The 27,046-nt window shown below is 41.8% G+C and overlaps 1 protein-coding gene across 1 annotated transcript in view; it reads right to left on the bottom strand.

Moving 5' to 3' along the window:
- The window catches only part of LOC145984518 (uncharacterized), a 93,504-nt gene that overhangs the window by 11,201 nt on the left and 55,257 nt on the right, over positions 1-27,046 (bottom strand). The window contains exons 3-7 of the mRNA XM_083118173.1: positions 25,480-25,671; positions 24,049-24,171; positions 16,252-16,383; positions 15,282-15,419; positions 145-261 (exon numbers count right to left, since the gene is read on the bottom strand). Of these exons, the coding sequence (XP_082974299.1) occupies positions 145-261; positions 15,282-15,419; positions 16,252-16,383; positions 24,049-24,171; positions 25,480-25,671 (702 nt within the window). The remainder of the gene's footprint in view (positions 1-144; positions 262-15,281; positions 15,420-16,251; positions 16,384-24,048; positions 24,172-25,479; positions 25,672-27,046) is intronic.

Genomic DNA, 27,046 nt, shown 5'->3' on the forward strand with positions numbered 1-27,046 from the left:
TGGTTTGGATTATCTACGAGTATAAAAAATAGGTGTAATAGAAATGTTGGCCACTTATTATATTAAACCTGTATAACTTAAAAATAAAACACTACTTTTATTACTTCTCTTCGAAACAGTAATAACACAAAATAAACTATATACCCATGAAAGTATGTGCACAATACACCATATATGGACAAGGTGAAAAGTCACACCAAGGTTTCTTCCAGCTGCATTGGGTTCCTTTGGGGCATTCGAAGTGCTTGCAGGGACTGGATTCTGAAAAGAAAAATAGTATAATTATAAAACTTAAGAAACACTCAGGATACATTCTGACACCAAATTGTTTCATATTACCTTTCCTAATGATATAGTCAAGGCGTAATTATACATTTTGGATATCTCAGTATATTTGCATAAATATCACAATTAAAAACGAAAGATTATTTTTAAAAAAATACAACGAATGTTTGAACCTATAGTTTCAATTAACGAAAACACGCTCACGGTTAATTTAATAGAAAACGTGAACAGAAGCGCATGTAGATTTGATTTGTTTCCTTTTCTTGAAGCCTAGAATTGAACATTACAAATAGATGTTCTTGCTCAAAGGACCAATCAATAAAGAAGGTTTCAAAAGCTCTGACAGAAATTAACTGATTAGTAATTAGTTAAAAGGGCTTAATTTACAAACTGGAACCTTTGAGCTCGAAAACTAAGAAAGTGTGCTCTCTGGAGTAATGAAATTGGAAACCTGTGTTTACTTTCTCAGGAGTAATTAAAAATGGTATCCCAGTTCTGTTTGTCAAAGTGCTAACATTATCCACTGATGTTTTCTGGGGCGAGGAATGCGTTATTCTATTTAGTGCGGAGAATAAATTGCTAGTAGGTATCAAAAGTCGGTTCTGAATCGTCCGAAGTACGTACGAGGAAATCAGATGAGCCGTAGCCTTTTACGGTGTGTTAACCTCACTAGCAGTGTTGCCAACTCGGACGATTTGTAAACTTTTTTCGGTGTTTTTTAACCTCACTAGCAGTGTTGCCAACTCGGACGATTTGTAACCTTTTTTCGGTGTTTTTTAACCTCACTAGCAGCGTTGCCACCTCTGACGAGAACCTTTTACGGTGGATATTTTTGCGCGTGAGTGTACGTACGAGAAAAATCGGAAGAGTCGTAGCGTTTTACGGTGGATATTTTGGTGCTTTAGTATACGTACGAGCAAATCGGACGAGCTGTAGCCATTTACGGAGTATGTGAACCTCACTAGCAGTGTTGTCAGTTCTGAATCGTCCGGGCGAGCCGTAGCCTTTTACGGCGTGTATTTTTGTAGCCTGTCTTACGGTGTTTGTTAACCTCACTAGCAGTGTTGCCACCTCTAACGAGTTGTAGGTATTTTGACTAGCTATTTTTTCGCTTTAGTGTACGTACGAGCAAAATCTGACGAGTCGTAGCCTTTTTTAAGGTGGATATTTTTGCGCTTTTGTGTACGTACGAGCAAATCGGACGAGCTGCAGCCTTTTTACGGTGTGTGTTAACCTCACTAGCAGTGTTGCCAACTCAAGGTAGTCTTTTACGGTGTGTGTTAACTTCACTAGCAGTGTTGCCACCTCCGAGACTCGACCGGGCGAGACTTAGCCTTTTACGGCGTGTATTTTTGAAGCCTTTTTACGGTGTTTGTTAACCTCACAAGCATGTTGCCATCTCTGACGAGTTGTAACGTTTTACGGGCTATTCTTGCGCTTTAGTGTACGTACGAGCAAATCGGACGAGTCGTAGCCTTTTTACGAGCTGCTTTTTTGAGGGTTTCAAGCCGTCGAATCTAGCCCCAGCTGGAAGTGGACTAGCAAATCGGGAGAGTCGTTCAGTCGCTCTTCAGGCAGGAGAATCGGTCGCTATTTGCAGCAGCGAGGCCTTTCTTGAAGCAAGAGGAAAACAAATTAAATAGTCTGACCAGGGGAAAAGAAAGTGATGCACTGTAACATGCCGACGAACGTGTTCGGCTACAACAGAAAGAAACCCACCGCTTGGCTTCCCAAGTACGTCAAGATATAAAGCGAGGAGTTTGTGAAAGCTCGTGACTTGCTCGACGAGGTTTTGATCGCTTTTGAAACCGACCTGCTGGCGCACTGTCGACCACTTGAACGGCATCGCGAGGCAGTTTGAAGAGAACACCGGCAAGATCTTTCCCGTGTTCAACAATAATCGCATCTCCTGCGAACTCCCGCCCGGTGGCGCAGGTCTCCGGATCGTGGAATTGCATCCCTCGAGTGGCGTCGCGATCAGATTGCATCACGGGAAGAACCTTTTCAGGATCAAGCACGACAACATGAATGCCGGAGATCCGTACGACAATGTTCCCGTTCGGGTTCGTCTGTACACAGAAGCTATCGTGACGAGTGTGGAGCATCCAATACGGTTTTGCTTGGAGCTGGTGCTATCCTATCCCGTCGCCAACATCAACGTAAGTAAGTAAGCAGGAAAGCAAAGCAAAAAATGAAGAAATGAAAGAAAGCAAACAAGTAATAGTTTGTGCTCCATATTTGCCTCACAGCCTTCCTCTCTAAGCCCCCAACGCCGGCTCCGTCGCCATGAGAGCAGCTATTGTGAACGAACTGCAAAAACCTGCCCGCAGGAAGTATCCTCGACTGCCCGTTGTTAGAAAGGGGATCGATGATCTCTGGCAAGCCGACCTCGTGGAGATGGGTACGGAAAACATCAAGGGTCTTCACAAGATCAACAAGGGTTTTAGGTACCTGATCACCGTCGTGGACACTTTCAGCAAGTACGTTTGGGCGATGCCCGTCAAAAACATGACGGGGCTGGGGGTTGAAAAAAGCTTTCGGATTCGTTCTCGGCGATGGCACCTCCGAGATAAGATCTCCTCCTTCAGACAAATCAATGCAAGGAATTTTACAACTCGCTCTTCCAGAAGGTGCTGAAGGATAACGGCATCCTCCACTATTCCACCTACAGCGAGTTGCAGGCGAGCATCACGGAGCGCTTCAACAGGATCCTCAAGAACCTGATATGGAAGCGATTCACTCTCCGCGGGAACTATAAGTGGGTGGACCTGATGCCAGAATTGCTGAACGAATACAACAACAGTCGCCACAGGACGATCGGAATGAAACCGTCGGAGGTGACGAAGCAAGGGGCACTTACTCTGCAAGGTGTACTGCAAGCGAAGCCAGAGCAGCCGTCGCAAGAGAGCAAAGTATAAAATAGGGGACAAGGTGAGTGTGAGCAAGTTCAAGCGACCGGGTGTGTTCGATAAAGGTTTCACCAGGAACTGGTCCACCGAGATCTTCACCGTAACCGACGTTCTCCTGCCATCCTCCCCGCGCTACATAGAGGGGAGATTCTACGAACAGGAAATATCCTCCACTCAATTCGCGGACACGTACCTCGCGGAGAATGTGCTGCGACGGAAGAAGGGTAAACTATACGTCAAGTGGCTGGATCTTCCCGGTTCGCAGAATTCCTGGGTAAATGCCGGCGATATCATATGAGCTGGGACGTAACCAAGAGGCTACCCGAGGTCACCGAAGGTGAAGGAAGAAAGAAAAGCTGCGAGTTGTTCCCCGAAAGTATTCGATGCCTCATAGTGGGGCCCTCGGGATGCGGCAAATTGACCTTGATGGTGGACAATTTCATCCTGGCTCCCCACTGGCTCGATTGGGAGAACAGGCAGCAGTACGTTTTTTCCAAAAGTCTCGAGCAACCGAAATACAAGCAACTGACCGATATCTACTTCGATCTGGGAATAGCCACCTTTGCCTCGCAGATGGTGCCTTTGGACGAGAGTCGCGAGAATTCGGTGGTCGTCCTCGACGACGTCATCCTGGAAACTCAGGACGAGGTGCAAAATTACTTCACTCGAGGCCGCCACAAGGGCATAGATTGCTTTTACTTGGCTCAGATCTTCTCCAAAATCCCCAAGCAGCTGATCAGGGACAACGCTAACTTTCTTCGCCTGTTCCGGCAGGATAATACAAACCTCAAACATGCGTACGACGAGTTTGGCGGCGGAGACATGTCGTACGAGGCCTTCCGGAATCTCTGTTCGCATTGCTGGAATGCCGAAGACTACGGCTTCGTGACGATAGACAAGACTCGCAAACCGAACCAGGAAAAATATCGCAACAAGATCAACGATTTTCTAGTAGCAAGAAATGTAATGTAATAGTACTAGGTGAAAAATACATAAAATGGAGTCTTCTCGAACACATAACGTAACCGACCTTCCTTCGGAGCTGCTCTATCAGATCTTGAAAGTTGTGTTGGATCAAAAAGAAGATGACATCCATAGAATAATCGATATTGCCGTGCCTTGCTAGATGGTGATAAAGGATCAAATATTTAAAATCACGGGGAGAAGGATCGAGAACACCGAGGATCTTCTCACAATAACGGAAGAGATGGCAGACAGGCTTGATGGATACCATAACCAGAATGTTAGAAATTTTATAGATGCATGGTACGAGATGAACAGCGAAAGAGATAGGATTATCAACAATATCATTTCGTTGACGGTTTGTATTCTTTCTTCCGTCGAAATAAAATAATAGAATTGTGAAAACAAATAGTCCAACTTTACATTATTTCTCAATGTACAAAAGAAAAGCCGAGGAAAACATCAAGTTGACCGAGTATCTTGCCAAACGATTTTGATGATGGAAGGAAGAGAATCGCGGATATTATGAGCAGAAGAGGCGACAGGAGCAGCCGCTCATCGACGCGATCGGTGACCTGGGCAAAGAAATCAAGGATGTTTCAGAGCACAACAAGGATCTGATCACGGAGTTGGTGCCGGTGGCTGTTCGCAACGTCACAGATTATGCTCCCACTCCTCCTTCAACCGCCGCGGCTCTCCAACAATTCCAGCTGCCGCCGCTTTCCACTAGGCGTCAATCGCCTGGCGGCGGCAGCAGCAGCAGCAGCAGCAGCAGCAGCAGCAGCAGCGGCTCGTCTTCCATCGAAGGAATATTACTGGGACCAATCGCGGCCAAATATCTGAGCGCAAGCGACAGAGACGAAGTTTTCGGATTATATTCTCAACCGGATGCTTCCGGAGGCATCGTTTGGAAAATCGGCAGCTGGAACGCTACTTTCGACAAAGATGACTTCATCGTCTACGACGAAAGTCGAGCAGGACGTAGAGGTTTCTACAGGAGGTATTCGGGTACGCCGGGACTGTGGGAACTGATCACGAAGAAACGTCCCGATGCCGAAGTGTATTCCGAAGAGGATTATGAAACCTAGAAGAAAATCCTCAAGCTGAACAACGCGCTGTACCAGAACAACGACCCTTCCCGGAACAGGGTCAAGTCGAGCAGCAGCGAGAAGTACAAGAACGTCTTCAAACCGCTGTGGAACGAAATCAACCTGCTGCAGCAGCCACCACCGCCTCCCGAGCCTAGCGACAGCGGAATCAAACAATACATGAACTTGCCAGTGGAATTCGTGTGGTTGGACGACGTTCGCAAGCTCGTGGATCGGTTGCTGGTCATTGCCGGCGAGGAAAAGGCTGGGAATCGTAACTTCCACAACAAGAAAGTCGGCATCACCAACATGTTCGCTTCCAAACTGAATCGCCTCAATGTCAACGAATCCAAAAGCATCGGGTATCTGATCAGGATCATCAACATCTTGCCCCCGCGTTTCTGGCGAGAGGCTGAAGGGAAGGTTCTCGTCAACGACATCATCAACAAGTTGTCTTTCGAGATGCACATTCCCGGCTACCAATACTGCTGTCCGGCACCAAGTTTGCCAACCGACTGGATCAAGGCGATCCCGGGGTCAACCCATTGGATATCGCATACCGCGACAAAGAGGGTCTCGCTGCAAGGCAAGAGGCCGACCAGCTGTTGGAGCACAGAGCTTTCCGGAGAGTGATGAGCAGAGATGCCGGCCTATGAAAAAAACTGGCTGATCTGGGAACGACAATGGCAATGCACACCAAAAGAAAACTCGGTTGGGGCTTGTAACGAGGGAAATGAAAAATAATTGTAACAATTTTAAAAAACTATTTATTTTTGTATTTACACAAAATAAAAGGAAATCTATGAAAATTGTTCGATTATTCTTTCGTTCTTTACATCGTAAACAAGACTTTTATCTGCAATCATGACCACGCTGCACAGGGTGTTCTCGGGGACATCCTCGTGGAAATCCACCACGATCTTGATGTTCTTGCGGTCGCTGATCATCACCCGCTTCCGCTTCGAGGTGTTTATCACATACATCGGCCGTTTCAGGATGAACTGCGCTGGAGCGTAATACATGCCCGCGGATCCTGCCATGGTGACCTACTTGAAAGCAGCGTAAGCTTCGTACAGCTTCAGATCATCGTCTGGTGCGAGGTTGTAGTTCTCCCTGGGAAAAATCTCGTTTCGGCCGTTCTTCAGGTAGATGTTCCTGACTTTGCAGTAATCGAAAAACTCGAATAAGCGTCGTGGCTGCCTTCGCGGGCGGTCGGGCACGTCGTACTGGATGCTGTTGAACTGAGTGGTTACGTCGATCTCGAAGTACCGACCCGACAACACCCTCTGCAGGAGCTGGTACATCTGCAACTCTAGCGGAACGTTCGGGTTTTTCAAGATTCCGGCTTTGATCTTGGTGGGGTGGTTGGACTCGTATTCCACGATGGGCATCGGAAACTCCATGGATTTGATCACGCATTTCCCCTCGGTCGGGAGACTGGTTGTGGTCTTCCACCTCAAGAACAGATTATTGCCGTTGGGCGTCCTCTTGAAAGTGACCCTGAACCCGCCCTTCCACATGATCTTAATGTAGTCGGAGAAGAGACCGTACAGGAGCCGAAGCGGAAACAGCGCGGTATGGCTCTTGCCCGCCAACTTGCCGTTGATCTCGAAAGCCGCCGCTTTATATTATGAACTTTCAGGTTTCGAGAGCGACATGGTCGCCACGATGGTGGAAGTCAGTCCGGGGATATCCAGCCTCTCGATGACGGTGCCGTGCTTCTTCACTTCTATATGGGAAAAGAGGTAGGGCACGAAATTGTCGATCAGTTTTATGTTGGCTCCCACGGGGTAGACGGCGTTGCGTTCCTTGGTAACGGTTTCGAATGTAATGTACAGGTCCTAGCGATGGGGGTGTATAATCCGTCGCCTACGTACACGTCGAAATCGATATCCTTGTTCGGATCGTTGAGGTTGCCGAACGTTCTCCTGTTCGGAGGGAAGGTTTGCAGTTCGTGGCTTTCTATACCGTTGGCTATTTTATTCCGGCGCGACTATTTCACTATGCGATAGCCAGCACGGCGGTGCTTGTAGCTCCAGCAAAATCCACCAGTTCGCCTTTCTTATTCGTGACGGACAGTTCCACTTCGCTGAACGTATCGTGCTAGAGGAGGTAGAAGATCGGCTTGGCCGGTTCGTAAAGGATTGGCTCCAAGAATTCGGAATTTGGCTTGATAGTAGCTATTATGCCAGTTTCCTTGTGCGTCCGTCCCCGACGATTCGTCGTCCCGACCATGCCCTGTGCCAGGTTACAGTGCACGTTCAAAGTTTTTATGGACAGGAATTTGGGGATGGATGACCCGAGGTGCTTGATTCCCGGTGCCAACTTGCTGTCTTTGGGAAAACCAAAGAGCTCTCGCATGGATCCGATGTTAACTTCCTCGGTGGCTGACGTGATCCCCACGCGATGGGTGACCGAAGTCTTGATCAGGATAACGTTCAGTGGTAACTGGGTGTGCAACGTGGTCAGGATGTACTGGCCGGACGGAACGGTTATCTTCCTGCTTCCCACGTAAAGAGCGTTGTTGTTGTATTCGGTGACGTTCGGAATCAGGTACATGCCGTAGAAAGCCACGAGCGCCTAGGATTCTTGCAGCAACCTTCTCCACGTCGTAATGCAGTTTCAGTCTGAGGACCGAAGTGTCGCTGGACAATTGCAGAACCAGCATTGTTGTTTGTCACTATTCTCTTATCAAATCCGTGGCTCTCGGAAACATATCCAAGGGCGTTGAATCGCAGCGGCTGCTGCTGGTTAGTCGCGAAAGAATGACCAGCATGACGATGCACATACGTATGACCGCACACCACTTCGTCGAAACCCTGTCTCCACTGCCTGTTGTAAGAGATTTCTACCGTGGCGGCGGAAAATTTCAAGTAGTTCGCGAGCGAAGGAGGCGACACACCACCGAAGGAATCTAACACGAAAGCGGCCTTTCCATCATGGGTGATCCAGTAACATACCCATTGGGGGATTGCGAGAAGCATCCAACCACTCCGCTTTCGCCGCCGCTTTGAGGTTTGTCTTTCGGCAAAGTGTCGGACATGAACACTCCCCTGAAATTTCTCACGTCGAACAGTTCGGCTAGAGATTCAATATCTTCGTTTGAAAGGGGCACTTTTTTTTAAGGTTGAATTTCTTGAATGCTCCAGCGGAAGTTTCCTGCTTCTACGTTCTTCTTCGTCGTCGTCCCACACCGGAACCCGTAGTAGCGTCGTGCTTCTTGCTTTCCATGGCGATGTTGTGCCTTTTCTGGTCCTCGAGCTCTTTTGTGTTCTTCTTGGCGTTGATCACGGTTTAGGCGATCGCGGCACTGCCGCCCGCAAGGCTTCCCACGGCTCCTAGAACCGCAAGGATAGCAGGGATACTGAAAATGTAACCTCCCTGCTTCTGAGTCTTGGACTTTTGCAACTTGCTCAGCAGGGTTCTGCTGACCAGGAGCTTCATCCCGTGAGTCTTCTTCAAGCATCTGCTCTTCTTCTCCTACTGCTTCTTCGTGAGAATTTAATTCAATCTCGACAAATTCTTTAACTCCGAATAAGGGACTTGGAATGCAACCACTTTCGGTTGCATTGCTCAAAATAAGTGCTATACGTATAATAGTATTTTCTGTGCTGTGATGGGCTAACCATCAGTAATAAATTCATGTTGTAGCAGCTGGCGTTCTAGTTCTCAGTTTTCGAGTTTCTGCTTTGGGCAAATATTGCATGACATGGACTTCCTATCGACCTGAAAGTATCCCCACGGAACAGTGTTGAATACTGCAGTCTAAAATTCTCCTCTTGTCGTCACGAGCATCCAATGCCACCTTGTTCAGCTTCACAGTTGCAACATTATGATCCTTGCTCTGTATTCGCCTCTCTTCCCGCATGATGGAACGATGATTCGAGTTGATGCAGCTTACATAGTCGTCGATCGTGATCTTCTTCTACACCGTTCTTCTCCCAACCGCCTTCGACTTCTTGATGATGACGGAATCTGTTCTGAGGCAATACATCTTGGCCCTGAGCCCCACAGACTCCCTGATGATATCGCCGTTCATCTCATCCTTCATCAGACCAAGAACCTTCTTATTCCTTGGCTGAATTTTGTATGGGTTGTTTGGCGAAGTGTCGAAGTGTCGAAATGATCTTTTAGCTTTCCTTCCATGTCTTTTTAGGAATTTTTTTCCATTACATAGACGGGAGTTAGGGGGGCACTTCACCTCAGGAGATAAAGGAAAATCAATATGAAGGTTGTGCAATTTCGGAGAATAATCCAAATCCACTTCGGCGAAAAAGCCTTCGTCCCCCTCAAATTCGTCAGTTAGTTGCTCTTTCAGTTCTTTCTTTGTCACCTTCGAATCCCATCTGAATGTGCTGCTCGTCAGGTGTTGACTCATGGCAAAGCCGTATAGGTTGCTGGCACCGAAATACATGATGTATTTTTCTTCCTTATTCTGATCGTATTCATCCTTCATATACTTATTGTTGGCTTCGACATGGCGCAAACAACACTGGATAATGCAACCCTTTATGGAGTTTTCGATAAAAATCTGCATGTCACATTCCTCTTCGTTAAAAAGATGCAATTTAATAGCGGAGGATTTCAACATGGTGTTCCACGATAGCGATGGCAGGCTGACGAAGTGTGCAGGATCGATCTTGTAATCCCGAATCACAGCTCAAGGAAACGTGTGTAGCACATCGAAGAGAAGCAGCACATCGAGTTCGAGATAGAGATCGTGGAAATCTCCCAGTGTTCTACATTTGAATTCGTTCCACATGCGCTTGGCGTGCTTGTAGTCTTCGTCGGATAAAACTGTTTCCGTCAAGGTCGAATCGAAAGCCTCTTTCGGTGGCAGTGTTGTTTCGTCGAACTTGGTCTTGCAGTCGACATACTCGTAGGGATACACGCCTTTCTTACGAATAAGATCCAATGGCACATTTTTAGTGTTTTCTGGTGACAAATTGGCGACGCACTTGTCCAAGCTTGCCTGGAGGAAGCGGTAGGTGTCCAAGAATCGCATCTCAACTTTGTCTTGTTTGGGTAATTTACCCTCGGCACACATGGAGCAGGCATCTCCGCAGGGAAGTTTTGTTTTACCATTCAAAAGGTAATCGGGTGGTACATTCTCCCACTTGCTAACTGTCATATTTTCCATCGGTCTCAGCAATCACTTCGATACAATTTTTATCGTATCCAAGTTCCTTAACAAAATGATGTACGTCGTAATTACTGAGACCATGCATAAATATCGGCACGAACTTCGCTGTTTGCGTTTTCAAGTTGCATTTCCCGCAATACGCCAATGTAGTGTCCTGTTATGTGAACATGATGCCATGTTTTAATTACTATTCTATCGGATATATCAGTAAATTTGTCATTGCAATTTTTGCAGTGTGTTGATGATTCATGTTTCTCTCTCTCGATGTTCGTAAGAGCTAACTTCTTCTCCGTTAGGAGAACTTTCCCACATTTTTTTACTTCTCTCACAAGAGATTATAGAAATTGTTTACCTGCCTCGGTTCCCTGGTAAATAAAGGGGCCTTTACTCTTCGCATCGGCTCCTTCGATCCAGTGGACGTAATAAGAATAGCTGCAGGGTTCATGTTCCTGATATGCTGTAGTTGAGCACTTTGCTGGATCGGGATCGCAAATAGCCATCGGTTTCAGGAAAGCTTCGAAGTTGGCAACAGTCATCACCGAGGCTTCGAGCAGGACCTTGTGGATTTTGAACTCGTGGAAACTCCCCGGGAACACTAACCTTTATATCGTCTGCAATCCTTCAGGTGCTCTTTCAGCTTGTCTTTAGCCGATCTTGAACACTTCCCACTGAAGAATAACAGGCATCTGTGGCATATTTCGATGTGATGTTCATGTTTTGTTATTCCACTTCGGACGAGTCTTGATAGATCACTGATGATGCAATAAGGATGATTTTCTTCATTTTTTATTAGCAGCAAGTCTATCATTTTAACTTCTTTACCTTCCTCGTCAATGTCGCTGATCCGAAGCGGATCTATTTGCAACTCGTTCACGTTTTTGGGATCGTGACGATATCCATAAACGTTGACGGCGATTGGTACTGCTTTCTTCTCGTTGTAAGCCTTCTCGAATTTTGCAATTTCGTAAAGCTCGACAGGAAACTCGATGTCCAGGAAGTATGGGTTCAATTCTTCTGAACACCGCTTATAGCACGACACACTACACGGGATTTTTTCGCTGGATGCAAATGGGCAAGGATGCACCATTTGAAACATTGTGTATCGTTGTTCTTGATGTTCAAAACTGCTTTTTTGTTTTCAATCACCTCTGGGAGCTTCACATACTTTGAGCCTTTGAGCCGGAAAATGGTGTAAATTTGCTTACGCAAATATCTAGTGTGTGCGTTGTGATGCAGACACTCCACCCGGACCCCTTCTCTTGGAACTCTTCTAGTTTCCGGAGAAGCTCCCACGTCTACCCATCGTTAAGATCGCCAATCCCCGGCCTGTCGATTTCCAGTACGTGTTGCTGCTGGGCTCTATGGAAGAACACATAAATTTTCCCCGGTTGTTTGGAAAATTCAGAACCTAATATCAGACTGACTTTAAAAGTACCCCTATCGAGAATTGCGTAGAAAATTTTTATCACATCCTCCTCCTTATCCACCAGGAATATACTTGCGCTACAGGGCGAATCCCAGTTGTTCAGGCTGTAGTTGCCAATCTCTTCCTGAAAGCTGGTCCCTTAGGTATAATGCGTTCGGTATCCCCGTCATATACAGGCTCCGGGAGTTTCACACAACAAAGTTTTTGATGTTTGGCCAAATTTGACGATGCTATGATATTTCCGCATTTTTCGCAAAGTATGCTTTCCTTGGGAGGATATACAGGCTCCGGGAGTTTCATTTTCTTTTCAACAGGCGGTGCTTGGCTGGCATCATCGTCGGTAAGCTTGTGTTTTTGCACACAACAAACATTTTGATGTTTGGCAAAATTTGACGATACTATGATTTTTCACAGTTTCGCAAAACTTACTTTCGTTGGGAGGTTTTCTCGGATTTCGAAGGCGTAGTTGACATCTTGCTTTCTGCCCGCTGAAATTGGATTTGGTTTGGAGAATGCTACAATATGGACATTTGACTCTGGGCTCTTTCGTCTTGGAGGCAGAAGATGAAGTGGATGGCTCTTGTAATGGGTCCATTTCTGGAAGACAGAAAGCCAAATTTCAGATATATTTATTTGGGGAGAAAGTCATTGGTAACCTAATAACTATTATATTAATTAGGGAGATTGGTAAGACGATCAACGAATTCTCGCAACTCTCGTCCAAAGGCACCATCTGCGAGGCAAAGGTCGAAGGAGATCTCTGTCAGTTGCTTGTATTTCGGTTGCTCGAGACTTTTGGAAAAAACGTACTGTTTCCTGTTCTCCCAATCGATCCAGTGGGGAGCCAGGATGAAATTGTCCAACATCAACGTCGTTTTGCCACATCCCGAGGGGCCCACTATGAGGCATCGAAAGCTTTCGGGGAGCAACTCGCAGCTTGTCTTTATTCCTTCTCCTTCGGCGACGTCGGGTAGCCTCTTGGTTACGTCCCAGCTCATATGATATCGCCGGCATTTACCCAGGAATTCTGCGAACCGGGAAGATCCAGCCACTTGACGTAAAGTTTACGCTTCTTCCTTCGCAGCACATTCTCTACGAGGTACGTGTCCGGGAATTGAGTGGAGGATATTTCCTGTTCGTAGAATCTCCCCTCTATGTCCTCGCCGTCGACGGCGCTTTTAAGTCTGTAGGTTGGTATATAGCGCGGGGAGGATGCCAGGAGAACGTCGGTTACGGTGAAGATCTCGGTGGTCCAGTTCCTGGTGAAACCTTTATCGAACACACCCGGTCGCTTGAACTTGCTCACCCTCACTTTGTCCCCTATTTTATACTTTGCTCTCTTGCGACGGCTGCTCTGGCTTCGCTTGCAGTACACCTCGCAGAGTAAGTGCCCCTAGTCTTGCTTCGTCACCTCCGACGGTTTCATTCCGATCGTCCTGTGGCGACTGTTGTTGTATTCGTTCAGCAGTTCTGGCATCAGGTCCACCCACTTGCAGTTCCCGCGGAGAGTGAATCGCTTCCACATGAGGTTCTTGAGGATCCTGTTGAAGCGCTCCACACAATGCTCGCCTTCAGTTCGCTGTAGGTGGAATAGTGGAGGATGGTGTTATCCTTCAGCACCTTCTGGAAGAGCGAGTTTTAAAATTCCATGCCGCAATCGGTCTCAAGGAGACGAGGCGATCTTTTGTCGGAGGGGAAAACGCCGAGAACAGATCCGAAAGCTTTTGCAACCTCGACTCCTGTCTTGTTCTTGACGGGCGTCGCTAAAGCGTACTTGCTGAAAGTGTCCAGGACTGTGAGCAGATACCTAAAACCTTTGTTGATCTTGTGAAGGTCCTTGAGATTTCCCGTACTCATCTCCACGAGGTCGGCTTGCCAGAGATCGTCGATCCCATTCGTAACCAGGGGCAGTCGAGGATACTTCCTGCGAGCAGGATTGTGCAGTTCGTTCACAACTGATGCTCTCATGGCGACGGAGCCGGCGTTGGGGCTTAGAGACGACAGAGGAAGGCTCTGAGATAAACATGGAGCACAAACTATTATCTTGTTTGCTTTCTTTCAGTTCTTGATTTTTTCCTTTGCTTTCTTACTTCCTTACGATCGACGACTAATGTTGGCGACGGGAAAGTATAGTAGCAGCTCCAAGAAGAGCAGTATTGGATGCTCCACACTCGTCACGGTAGCTTCTGCATACAGACGATCCCCAACGGGAACATTGTCGTACGAGACTCCGGATTTCATGTTGTCGTACTTGATCCTGAAAAGGCTCTTCTCGTAATTGCAACCTGATCGCGACGCCACTCGAGGGATGTAAGTCCCCGATCCGGAGACTTCCGCAACCAAGCGGAAGTTCGTAGAAGATGCGATTGTTCTTGAAAACTATAAAGATCTTGCCGGTGTTCTCTTCGAACTGTCTCACGATGCCGTTCAAGTGAACGACCGTGGCAGCCAGCAGATCGGTTCGGAAAGCGACCAATGTCTCGTCGAGCATGTCTCGAGCTTTGTTGAACTGTTTGCTGGATATCTTGAAGTACTTGGGAAGCAAGGCGCCGGTTTTCTTTCTGTTGTAGCCAAACACTTTCGTCGGCATGTTGCAGTGCATCGCTTTCTTTTTCCTGGTCAGACTATTTAATTTTTGCCCTCTTGCTTCAAGAAAGGCCTCGCTGGTGCAATTTGCGACCAATTCTCCTGCCTCCAGAACGACGTTTCGCGTAAGGGCGCAGAAGGGAACGATTCGCCCGATTTGCTCGTACACTTTTGGTCACGTGACCTGCGGCTAGGGGGCTCGATTCGACGACTGCCAAGTTGGCTACATTGTGCTGTGACGTTAACATACCTCTTAAAAATATACATCGTAAAAGGCTGCGGCGAGTTGGTAACACTGCTAATGAGTTTAACATACATCGTAAAAGAATACAAAAATATACACCGTAAAAGGCTACGATGAGTTGAGAATACTCATAGTAAGGTTAACATACACCGTAAAAGGCCAAGGCTCACAGGATTTGCTAGTACGTACACTAACGCGCAAAAGTAACCTGTAAAAGGCTACGACTCGTCCGATTTGCTTATACGTAGACTAACGCGCAAATTTAGCTCGTAAAAGGCTACAACTCGTCCGATTTGCTCGTACGTACACTAACGCGCAAAAATAGCTCGTAAAAGGCTACGACTCGTTCGGGCACACGTACACTCACGTACAAAAAATGTAAAAATATACACCGTAAAAGGCTACTACTCGTCCGAGTTGGCAACACTGCTAATGAGGTTAACATACACCGTAAACGGCTACAAAAATACACACCGTAAAAGGCTACGGCTCGTCCAATTTGCTCTCGTACGTACTTCGGACGATTCAGAACCGGCTTTCTACCTACTATTGCTGCCTGATATTAGAGTGAAATTTCACTTGGTCTTAAAATAAAGTTATGATGAACACAACAAAATATTCACACACATTTGTTTACCTTCAAAATACCGCTGGCATTTAGTCTTCATTACACAGTTCTCTCCTTGGCAAAATGGGTCTTCAATACCTTTATAACAAACAACTCCATCTCTGAGGCAGTTCATATGTTTGCACGTGTAGGCCCAGGGCAGCATTTCTATCAAAATGTAAAAGCGTTAGATATTTTGGAAACATTAATGGAGTAAGCTGAACTGAATAAACTGAGTTCTCTTAAAGTGATCTTTCTAACTAATACCATATTCAAATCATACATTTCTACCTCGATTATCTTAGCTTCTAAATGAGATAGAGAATACATTTTGTTGACTTTAGACACGTGCGTATTATATCGCCCAAAAATGTAAAATTTTTAAATCTTGACCATTGCTTGATTTTATTTTCAGAAAGTTCTTCATCATTTTTGATCCATTTGTTGTACTCTTAAAGCATAGATATCTCGGAAATACATTCACAGAAATCCGTGAATGTAATTCCCTTTATAAGGGGTAAAATAAGCCTACAAAATACCCCTGCACAAATACCGATTGTATTTCTGTCCACTGTACGCTAGGGTAGGTCTATTTTTTTGGATTTTAAAGCAAATTGTATTTTGTGATAATATTTCAACATATAACATTTGAGAGCTGTAAAATATATTTTCACTGGGTTACTCCAAAATATAAACGAGACTGATATTTTGACTTACTTAACTTTCTTTCACGTATAGCAAGGAAAAATGTACAGTTTGATATTGTCGAGTCTTTTCTACTGAAGTGGTAGCAGAGGTTTTCCATTTCGCATAGTATGTGAAGAAGGGCAGAACGTTTCTAAGATTTCAAATTTATACTTGCAGTTTGTAGATTGTTTCTGAACTGCGACAAATAACAGCTTCGCTTTTTATCACATTGCAGTTAAACCATAAAACTATTTTGCTTAAATACACAGAGACTAATGAAAGTGACCATTGAATATGCAAACACAATACTTACCTTCAATGCCGACACATTTGTCAATGTAACCACAGAAATGCTTATCACATTGCTTTTCCACTCGTATACACGACAGTCCTCTACAAGCACGATCGTCACATAATTTGGGGTTTTCATATCCAATCAAATATTCTGTAAGAATAGAAATTATGATTAATAATTATAGAATAATGACCATATTCAACATTATAAAATACAACAGAATATATGTACAAATATTTATATTTTGGACAATGGAGTGATCATTTGAAATTGATGGAACTATAACCCAGACTATACCCTGTCTCATTTATCTCTGGAGCAGGCGAACGAAAACACATCTCTGTGTAAGTAGTGACGCCAGACGGCTCCACCAGGGATCGAGATTGAGCGGAGGGGAGGAAAGTGACTACAGTTATCAGCCTTCGCAGGAGGATGTACTGCTTCGTTCTGCCCACTCGATTTCCTCCCCTTCTCTGATGCTATGCGCAGCCTTGCTCAAGAGATAACTGAGACAGCGTACGGGCCATGCTTTCGTTAAAGAAAGAAATTGAACTGCGGGAAAAATAGACAAAGCACATGAGTGACTTCTTTATAAAAATGTATAATCCCACTCCTACTGTCATATTCCCATTACGAAATTTCTGCGTAAATTGGTGCTTTTGATATGAGACTGTAGAATAAAATAGTATGGAGTAAAATAGTGACACATAACACACAATGTTCCCGTTTTGTAATCAAGGAGTCCTCTGTTCGACTCTCGGTAGAAACTGATTGCACAGTAGTTCGTATCCCACTTTAAATTGTAGAGTCAATCCTAGTGTGGACAAAGGGAAGAGTGACTGTAATATATGTATAGTGAACAGTGCCTGCAGACAAAGAACTGGTACCACTGTTGATGGCAGGATTGCCGACAGTGAGTGGTCTTTGTCACGAAGAAAGTTGCTTGTAACTTCTTGAGTTCTTGTTCTTGTTATACTTCGTGTTATACAATAAAGTACTTTGTTTAAATTATCGACTAGTCTTTATAATAATAGCAAGACGAAGAGAGATGTCGCAGTCGTGTGGAAACGTTGCGAACCGATAATAAAACACGGGCTTCATTTCATACAGACGGAAGAAACGGGTGATTACAGTGCTTACGTGTGATTTTTGTTCACCGTAATTTATTCGGCTAAGGTTCTCAAGGAATTGAAGCTTTCGGGTAATCTGAGTGAAAACTGACTAAGTTTTCGACAAAACTTCGAAATATATATGAAAGCAGCAGGACATAATACGGAATCAAGCGACGTAAAAGTTTCCATATTACTTAATGTAATAGGTGAGGAAGCTGTTGACTTGCTGAGTACTTTTAATTTGTCAGAAGAATCCAAGAGTAATTATGAACACGTTTTGCTGGCGTATAAAAATTACGCAAATCCGAGAAAAAATACTGTGGTGGAAAGGTATGATTTCAACTTTCGTGTGCAAAGTCATAATTATGTAACTGATCTTAAAAAACTGGTAAAGTCATGTAATTTTGGTGATCAAACAGATAGCGTTGTGCGAGATCGCATAGTGTTAGTTGTTAATGACAGAAGCCTACAAGAAAGAATGTTACGAGATGGAGACTTACCACTCGAAAAAGTGGTGGAAATAGGTCGTGCAGGAGAAAGAAATAAGCAACAAGCAACAACGATTCAGAATAAGAATCCAGGTATGATTGCTGTTATGATCGTGAAAGCACATAAGGAAGAAGCTCGTCCAGTAAGAGATAAGGTGAATCTTAAAAAGTCGTACCAGATTAAGAGCAACAGGAATAAGAAAAATGAAGAGGAAGTATATCAGTGCAAGAAGTGTGGTTATAATCATAAAAAGCATCATGCCCAGCGTTTGGTAAGCGATGAAACAAATGTAGTGGGTATAATCATATTGCAGTTGGACGTAAAGTGAAACAAGTGAAAAATGTGGAATTGCAAGATGACACGCCAGATAGTGGTAGTGAGGTGCTAAGTGTTACATCTGTGTTTGCAGCAAGCAGGAGTGCAAGTTGGAGTGAGGGGTTAGAAAAAATAAATTTAGAAAATGAGGAAATTCAGTTCAAACTAGATACAGGTGCTAGAGTTAATGTAATGCCACTAGGGGTATTAAATAAAATCAAAAATACAGACAAGCTAAAGCCAACAAGGTTAGTCATACAAAGCTATGCAGGTGCAAAAATTCGTCCATTAGGTGTGGCAAGGTTGAGCTGTGCATCACAATTGTCGGAAACAGAGTTAGAATTTGTAATAATTAAGGATCAGTTAAGGAAATGTAAGCCAATACTAGGTGTAAATGCATATGTCAGCCTAAAACTAGTTAAAAGGATGCAGGTTAATCCAGTATCCGCAAGTGAGAAAATTGAGTTCATTGAAAATAATAAGGATGTTTTTGAAGGAGTAGGTAAATGCTCAGGTAAATTAAGAATAGAAATAGATGAAACTGTAAAACCAGTCGCCAAGCCTAAACGAAGAATACCTTATGCATTGAGACCCAAAATTAAAGGTAGACCTTGAAAAGTTAGAAAAACAAGGTATAATAATTAAAGAAGAGAATCCTAAGGCTTGGGTTAGTAATTTAGTAATTATTGAAAAACCAAATGGCTCACTAAGTTTGTGCTTGAATCTCCAGGATTCGAATAAGGCCATTGAAATTTTGCGTTAATACCAATTGGGGAAGAGTTAAGTTCAAGGCTAAGAAGTAACAAATCAGTTTATTGTGTACTTAACTTAAAAGATGTATTTTACCATGTAGAGTTAGATGAAGTTTCAATTAAATTGTGTACGTTTAATACACCTTTTGGGTGCAACAGTTTACTAGATTGGCATTTGGTTTGTCAATAGCACCAGAAGTATTTCACAAAATCAATTAAAAGAAGTTTGGTGATATTTCAGGTGTAAGTATATACTTTGATGATTTGCTTATTCCAGCAGAAAGTGAATCTGAGAATGATAGAATATTGCAACAAGTGTTAGAAAGAGCTAGAAAATTGAATATAAAATTCAATCCAGTAAAAGTACAATATAAGATCAGTAAAGTGAAGTTCTTTTGTCATGTATTTTGTATTGAAGGTCTAAAAGCAGACCAAGAACAAGTTAAATCCATTATCAGCATTGATCAACCCAGAAGTAAGAAATAATTATAAAGAATTCTAGGTATGGTGAATTATTTAATTAAGTTTATATCAGATTTGTCTACTGTAACAACTCCATTAAGAAAACTTGTTAAAGATAAATTTCATTGGCAATGGTTACCTCATCATAGTCAAGCATTACAGAGGTTAAAAGACAAAGTATCTACAACTCCAGTGTTAGGTATGTTTGATAACAAAAATAAAATTGTCATTCAGTGCGATGCCTCTAGTGAAGGGCTAGGTTGTTGCTTAATGCAAGAAGGTAGACCAGTAGCGTATGCTTCTCGTAGTTTAACAGAAACGGAAAAGGTATATGCTCAAATAGAGAAAGAAATGTTAGCAATTGTATTTGAAGTAGAAAAGTTTCATTATTACATTTATGGTAGGCAAACTGAAATTCATACAGATCATAATCCATTAGTATCTATGTATAATGCAGAAGTATGTAGCAAATGTTATGTCAAATATGTTACAAAGAATGAAAGTGAGGTTATTAAAGAATAATGTGAATGTAGTGTATATTCCAGGTGCAAATATACACATTGCAGATTTGTTGTCTAAATCTTTCATAAAGGACAAAGTACAGAGTGATCCATTCTTAACAGAAGTTGTCCACAGTGTAACTAAGTATTTGCAAATAAGTAAGTCGCGAAAACAAGAATTTTGTAAACACGCCAAAAATGATCCAGTTCTTTGTAAAATAATGGAGTACCATAGAAATAGTTTTCCAGTGGAAAAGAAATATGTGCCAGATGATGTAAAATTGTACTATAAATTACGTGGTTAAATTAAATAACCATGTACAAAGTGGGTTAATATTTTTAGAACAAAGTAATTGTACCATTAACCTTAAGAGAAAAGGTTCTAAAATTACTGCATGAAGGTCATTTTGGCATTGCTTAAACTAAATTGAAAGCAAGAAAAGTGGTATATTGGCCAGGGTTAGCAACAGATATTGAAACTATAATCCTAAAATGTAGTGTGTGTGCAAAGTATCAAGAGGTCAAATTGTAAAGATCCATTAACCTTACATACTATTCCAGAATAGCCATTTCAAAAGATAGGTAAAAAAAAAAAAAAAAAGTAAAGTGTTCCCCTATGCATAGCACCACGCCATGAAGGCGTATAGGGGGTGTGGGGGTAACGCCCCACACTTTCTTGATCCGGTCGTGAGTGGGGGTGATGTGATCAACATCACGCCCCTGACCGCCTTTACCCCCCAGGGTTTCCCCCAGGTACCCATGTTATTCGACGCTGGGTGGGCGCCGGGGCCGCTTTCACCGTTAGAAAAGTTCCCGGATTTGAACCGGCCGGGGTTCGAACCCGGGACCTTGAGCATGGTAGTCAGACGCGTTACCGACTGAGCCACCGCGGCCACTTTTCAAAAGATAGGTATAGATATTTTTGAGTATTGAGGTAAATCTTATCTAGTAATTATGGATTATTACTCTAAATGGTTGGAATTTATGTCACTAAAATCTAAAACAGCTACAGAAGTAGTAACTAAACTGAAGTCTGCATTTGTAACTCATGGGATCCCACAAATAGTAATTTGTGATAATGTGCCATTTGGATCATTAGAATGTAAAAAATGTGCACAGCAATGGGATTTTACTTTTGTAACCAGCAGTCCCAGGTATCCGCAATTAAAGAGACTTGCTGAAAAAGCTGAAGGCTTTGCTAAATCATTGTTAAAAAAATGTAATTAAGTTAACAGTGATGTGTTGTTAGCTCTTCTGGAGTACAGAAATTCTCCAGCATCAGGTTTGGATATGACACCAGCTCAGATGTTGATGAATCTAAGAGTAAGAACTAGATTACCTATTCATAGAGAATTATTAAATCCTGAAGTACAGTTGAATGTAAAACAGCTACTAAAGGATAAGCAGGATTAATCTAGGAAATACTATAGTAAGTCTGGCTCATTAAAGACCAAGATCACCCATGGTTAGAGATGAAAATAACCAATTGCTTAGAAGAAATAAGGCACATTTAAGAAAGTCTAACAATGTTCCAAATTTTAAATGTATATTAGAGGATGAACCTTGTAATGTCCAAACCTTTGTAGAATATCCTAAATATGAACCTTGTAATGTCAGAACATCTGTAGAATCTCCAAACTCTGTAATAAGTGAACCTGAGACTGAAACAACAGTAAAAATATGTATGTAACTAGATGTGGTCGAACTGTAAAAAGACCAGTCAAACTTCATGATTATGTATCATAACTTGTAATATAAGGGAATCATCGTAAAAGGGGAAGATGCAATATATGTGTAGTGAACAGTGCCTTCGAATTAAATTGCACCACTGTTGATGGCAACATGGCCGACAGTGAGTGGTTCTTGTCACGAAGATAGTTGCTTGTAACTTCTTGAGTTGTTGTTCTAGTTATACTTCGTGTTATAGAATAAAGTACGTTGTTAAGTTTAAGATTAGTCTTTATAATAATAGTAAGACGACGACACAGTAAAAATTTTGCACCAGTTGATTATTTACTTCAATTTCGTCCGAATATGCAATGCTACTGAAAAAAAACACCGGTGTTGAAGAGAGTATGAATTTTGAAAAATGTGATGTTTGAAAAATATGATAAGAATTTTAAGAAACTCTTGTATTCCTTATGGGTAATCAGCTTCGATTTCAAGTTACGGCTAATCAAATGGAAGTTTCGACTTCTCCGCATGTCAATTACTACTTCAGTCTGCCATTGTTCCGTTGATATATTTTTCTATACCATCGGAATTTTGATATTTCCAAAACAAATAAAATATTACTTCCATAAGCGCAATGCATTTATCCTTGCCTCATACGGCCATCCTGGCAGTGTTTCCATAGCTGATGCTCATAAGAGTTAAATTTCACCGTAAGTGGAGTAAAAACTTTCAAGGAACTACATTTACGAAACTGGATAAGTGCCTCCTAGGGTAATTTTAGATGTCAAATGAGTAGTGGGGGGCGCTGTTATTACCGGTAATTATGTGATGGCATATTTATTCTTAGTTTTCACTCTCTATCTATAATCCATCGATTATCGTATGAAATCGAAATAAAGTATTCCCGGATAACAGTATTACGTCCTCTTCATGTCAACCAAGGCACAATATTAATACAAAAAAGCTCGGGAGGTAAGAGAGGGCGGGATACGCAGCAAATATAACATATCACGTGCAAAATGTATACTTATGGCTGAAGTTGGTCTATGTAAGCAAGCCGCAGACAGTGATGACGCCATAGTGGGGCAGGGAGGTGTGCGTCCCAGGTTACAGCCAAACGAGTGCACGAATGAGCCAGACCTAGCTCAAGAAGAGCTACGTTGGCAACAGTGCTCCCGCCGCCTCAAGAGAGGACGGCTACGCTGTAATTCTTCACGCATGCCTTTAAACAAACTTCTCTCTCTTTCTCTCTCCCTCTCTCTTGGAAGAACTGGTAAGTAAAGTGGAATTTACTTTTCATGTAAGAAATGATATTTCATCTAAGTGAAATTTATCAAAGATAGAAGAATTACTTACATAACATTTGAAACAATTACCGGTTACTTATGAACTGCAATATTATATATTTGAAGTCATGACTGTTTGCAAAAAAAATATAAAATACAGAAAAAAATGCAACGGAATTCTGTAGTTAATGCAGTTCACATATACAATTCTGGTGAAAACTACATAATGCAAAATTATTATGAAAGTTCAGTCATGCCCACTTCAAGAAATTTACCGGATGCATCAGATCAGAATTAGTAATGCATAATTGTTACGGCATTTATATGAATACAGAATTAAGTTTTGTTCAACATGGCTTGAAAGAGACTTCGTCACTTCCATGGTCTAACAATCGATCAAATAACACATTTAGATCACAGACACCAACTTCAAACTTTAATTAATTTATCTAGAATTCTCTGCAAACTAAACTTTTTATAAACCAGATTACATATCTGCTACATATGCATTATGACTTCGAACAATTCAGATAATAAAGTGCAAATATTGACACCTAATTAAATTTTAAGAAATTATATATATATATATATATATATATACAGGGTGCTCGGAAATTCCCCTTACAAACTTCTAGGGCAAGTAGAGAGGACTGAGTAGACAGTATTTTGAATATTAACCCATGTCCGGAAAAGTACAGTTTCCGTGCTACAACCATGACAATTTGTCGGATGTGCCTGTGTTGGTATGCAACCGGGTAGGCAGTACATGACGTCAGAAGATCACATGATGGCACGTGACGTCTACAAATTGTTGCGTTCCACTGTCGACACAGGTGTTGATCAATGAATAGTACGTTTCTCTTTTGTTCCCTTGGTATTGTTACCAAATAAATTTGTTTGTACTATGGACTGAATCACACGTCATTCACTTCTGTAGCTTACGTAACATCTCATTTGACATGGTTGTAATAAATGATTACACTTTAGGTCATCAGGTGATCTTCTGACGTCATGTACTGCCTACCCGGTTTCATACGAACACGGGCACATCCGACACACTGTCATGGTTGTAGCACGGAAACGGTACGTTTCCGGACATGGGATCCTATTCCAAATATTGTCTACTCAGTCCCCTCTACTTGCCCTAGGAGTTTGTAAGGGGAATTTTCGAGCACCCTGTATATACTATATTTATTTATTTATTTATTTACGTAAAATAACTTACCATTTTTGATACACCTTGCAACCATAGTAGTATTATTCGGATCAGAACTCACTTTCCTGAGAGCGCAGTCATAGCCTGGTTCACAAGAAACCTTATCGCACCTCTTAGGACCCAGGTGCATCTCTGTCGAATAAATAAAGAGAACAAATACCTTGGAAACTTTAATCCGTTCCTGAGTTAAAAACAAAGAAACCGAAAATGTTTTCACTTGTGCATTTGTGATATTATCTTTAAACATTAAGATTCTGAGACTGCATCTCTCCCGAGTGTGCATCACCATGCCGTGACTTCTGTCACTGATGAAAGGTTTACAATTATTGCAGAAGTGCATGTGGAGATCCACTTACGAATAAAGTGGGAAACCGTTGTGGCCATTGACCATTATGAGGAAAATAATCTTTCGAAATTAAGAGTTTATGGTACAGCTAATGTTACTGTATTCAACATGTTACTCAGTCTTGAAGAGCCGAAATTTTATAAGCTGGTGTTAAGCACTATGTTAAAATCCTGAATTGCATGAGTTGCAGCTCCAGCTCTAGGGAGGAGGTTCATCCCCTATTTCTAGATTTCTAACGCTATTTCACCATTACTTTTTTTTTGCTACTAATTATGGTTTAATTCTCTATTCTTCTCATTTCGACCATTTTGGTTGCCATCCATCGGAGGAAACATTGCTTATGTATTATCCTTAATTTTTGAATACGAGTGTATATGCAAGTACTTTAATAAGGATTTTGTCTCCAAACTGCAAGCATATCTTATAAATTCTGAAAATTGAAATGTTTTATTGGCCTCCTCGTTGGCACAGTCGTTTTGTAACGAAGATATCTCGGGTTCTATCTCCGGGATTGCACAGTGCACAGTGACTCTGATCCCACTTTATACTATAGGCCCAGTCTTGATTAGTCTATCTGATCATAAAATTAACTTAAAGCAAATTGTGACTTAAAAGTTTTCATATTGAAGTGAGGAAAATTAAGTTGGGGGGAATATTATCGGTTTAAAAGTATTTGAATTTGATTATTCTCTAAGCAATGCTGAACACGTATACATCACAATTACTTCCACATATTTTCCGAAAATGTTAAAACTTATGATTATATAATCAAAATAGAATTAATTAAAGTAACAATGGCTTATTCCCTATTACGAAAGTAAACAATTGAATAATTACACAAATTTATAATGAAAGTCAGTTACTAACATCACATAGATTTATAGTTGTACATTGGCTTCTTAATAGTGTAATTGATTTTGGATGCAATACGCTAGTTCTTTCTTGTTAATTGCAAAATTTTACCTTTTCCTTCCTAAACTGAAAATAATATTTTCTCTAAGCCATATGACATACCGAAGTAAATTGACTTATATATTTTAACTTGTATCTGCAAATCAAGTTTTTCTTATTTCGCATTATTCGATTTTACTCACCTTCGTCCGTTCTTTCGCAAAATGCCAAAAGAGGACAAAATCTGTATTCGCAAACCAATGAACCCACGAAGCATTTCTCGTTCTTGGCACAATTGAGGTTCTCACACCGGTGGCCACCAATTGCTGTAAGCAGAGGGACGCCAGTTGTATTCAGTGCAAAAGCAGCTGCAACCGAATCGTTCACATAGTTTTCTGAAAAGAAAATATTGGTAATAATGGACATTAGTTTAGTATTAATAATAATAATAATAATCTTTTTCAAGTATCTCAACATGAAGAGCTGGTAAACAGAACAAGAAAAACTTATTATCTTTTAAATAAATATTTATTTATAATACACTACTAATATGCTAATATGTTACTAGTATTGCAGAAAGCCATGTATGTAATACGTACATATCCTTTGTGTGGTAACATGTTCATACACATGCATAACGTAAGCATACACACAATGGTTAAAAATTTTGTTGCTGGCTAATATTAAGTTGAATATGGTTCCTTTTATCAAGGCTGGAAAAAACCAAGTATATCTAACAAGAATTTGTGCTCAAGTGAATCATGATTTTGCAATAGTGAACAAATTGAAGTAAAAATTTACTAAAAATAGCATTAGATTACCTAAAAGTATCTGAAAAGATAGAAGAACCAGAATCCGACACGAACTAGAGAGTGAAAAATATAATTTCAGAGTTACTTTACTGAATAAGACCTTCAGTAGAAATTAAAATTTATTGGCGAGCTTGTGTCCATAATATTATTTGCATACAGTAAAAAATCGTTGGTGTCCTTGATATTGAAGATGCCGAAAATAAATAAAGACCAAAGTAAGTAAGATACGGAAATCCTGATGATAACCAATTTCATATTAACAGTATTTAGGTTAAAATATCTCAGCGTAATATTTCCTTCACGCTTTGTCACAGAAATCCATGACTTCCAATACGATCTTAAATAATCAAAACAACATTATTTTTCCTTATTTTCTCATCTGCTTCTTGGTTTCTAAGTGGATGTACTACAAAAATTAAGTCGGATAACTGAATATGTGCATGTTGGAATTTTGATTGAGTTGGTGTTTTAAGTCCACTTAATTCATAGTAAAGCTAATCGGGTCTGGAACTATAATTTAAAGTTGGATCCAAACCACTTATACTAATGTGCCTCCTCCGGGTATCAAACCCGCGATCCCTAGATTACAAAGCGACGGCGCTACCACTGGGCCAAGAATCCTGTAAACTCTTCTTTCCTTTCTAATAATATCTGGACACGTAGTTCTAAATTATGTAACCTTCTCCACTCACCTGTCTCCTCATCCATTTTAGGTCCAACTATTTTCCTAAAGAACTTGTTTTCAAATACCCTCAATTTATGTTCCTCTTTCAATGTAAGGTTCCAAGTTTCGCATCCATATAATACTACAAGCAAAATTACTCTTTTGTATATTTTAACTTTTGGTTTCTTAGATATTAAACGAGAAGACAAATGTTTATGAAGAGAAAAGTATCATTCATTTCCTGAATTAAGCCTGCTTTTTATTTTCTCTCTAATATCATTTTCATTTTTTAGT

The sequence above is a fragment of the Lepisma saccharinum genome, chromosome 2, assembly GCF_977018435.1.
Source record: "Lepisma saccharinum chromosome 2, izLepSacc3.1, whole genome shotgun sequence".
Taxonomy (NCBI): domain Eukaryota; kingdom Metazoa; phylum Arthropoda; class Insecta; order Zygentoma; family Lepismatidae; genus Lepisma; species Lepisma saccharinum.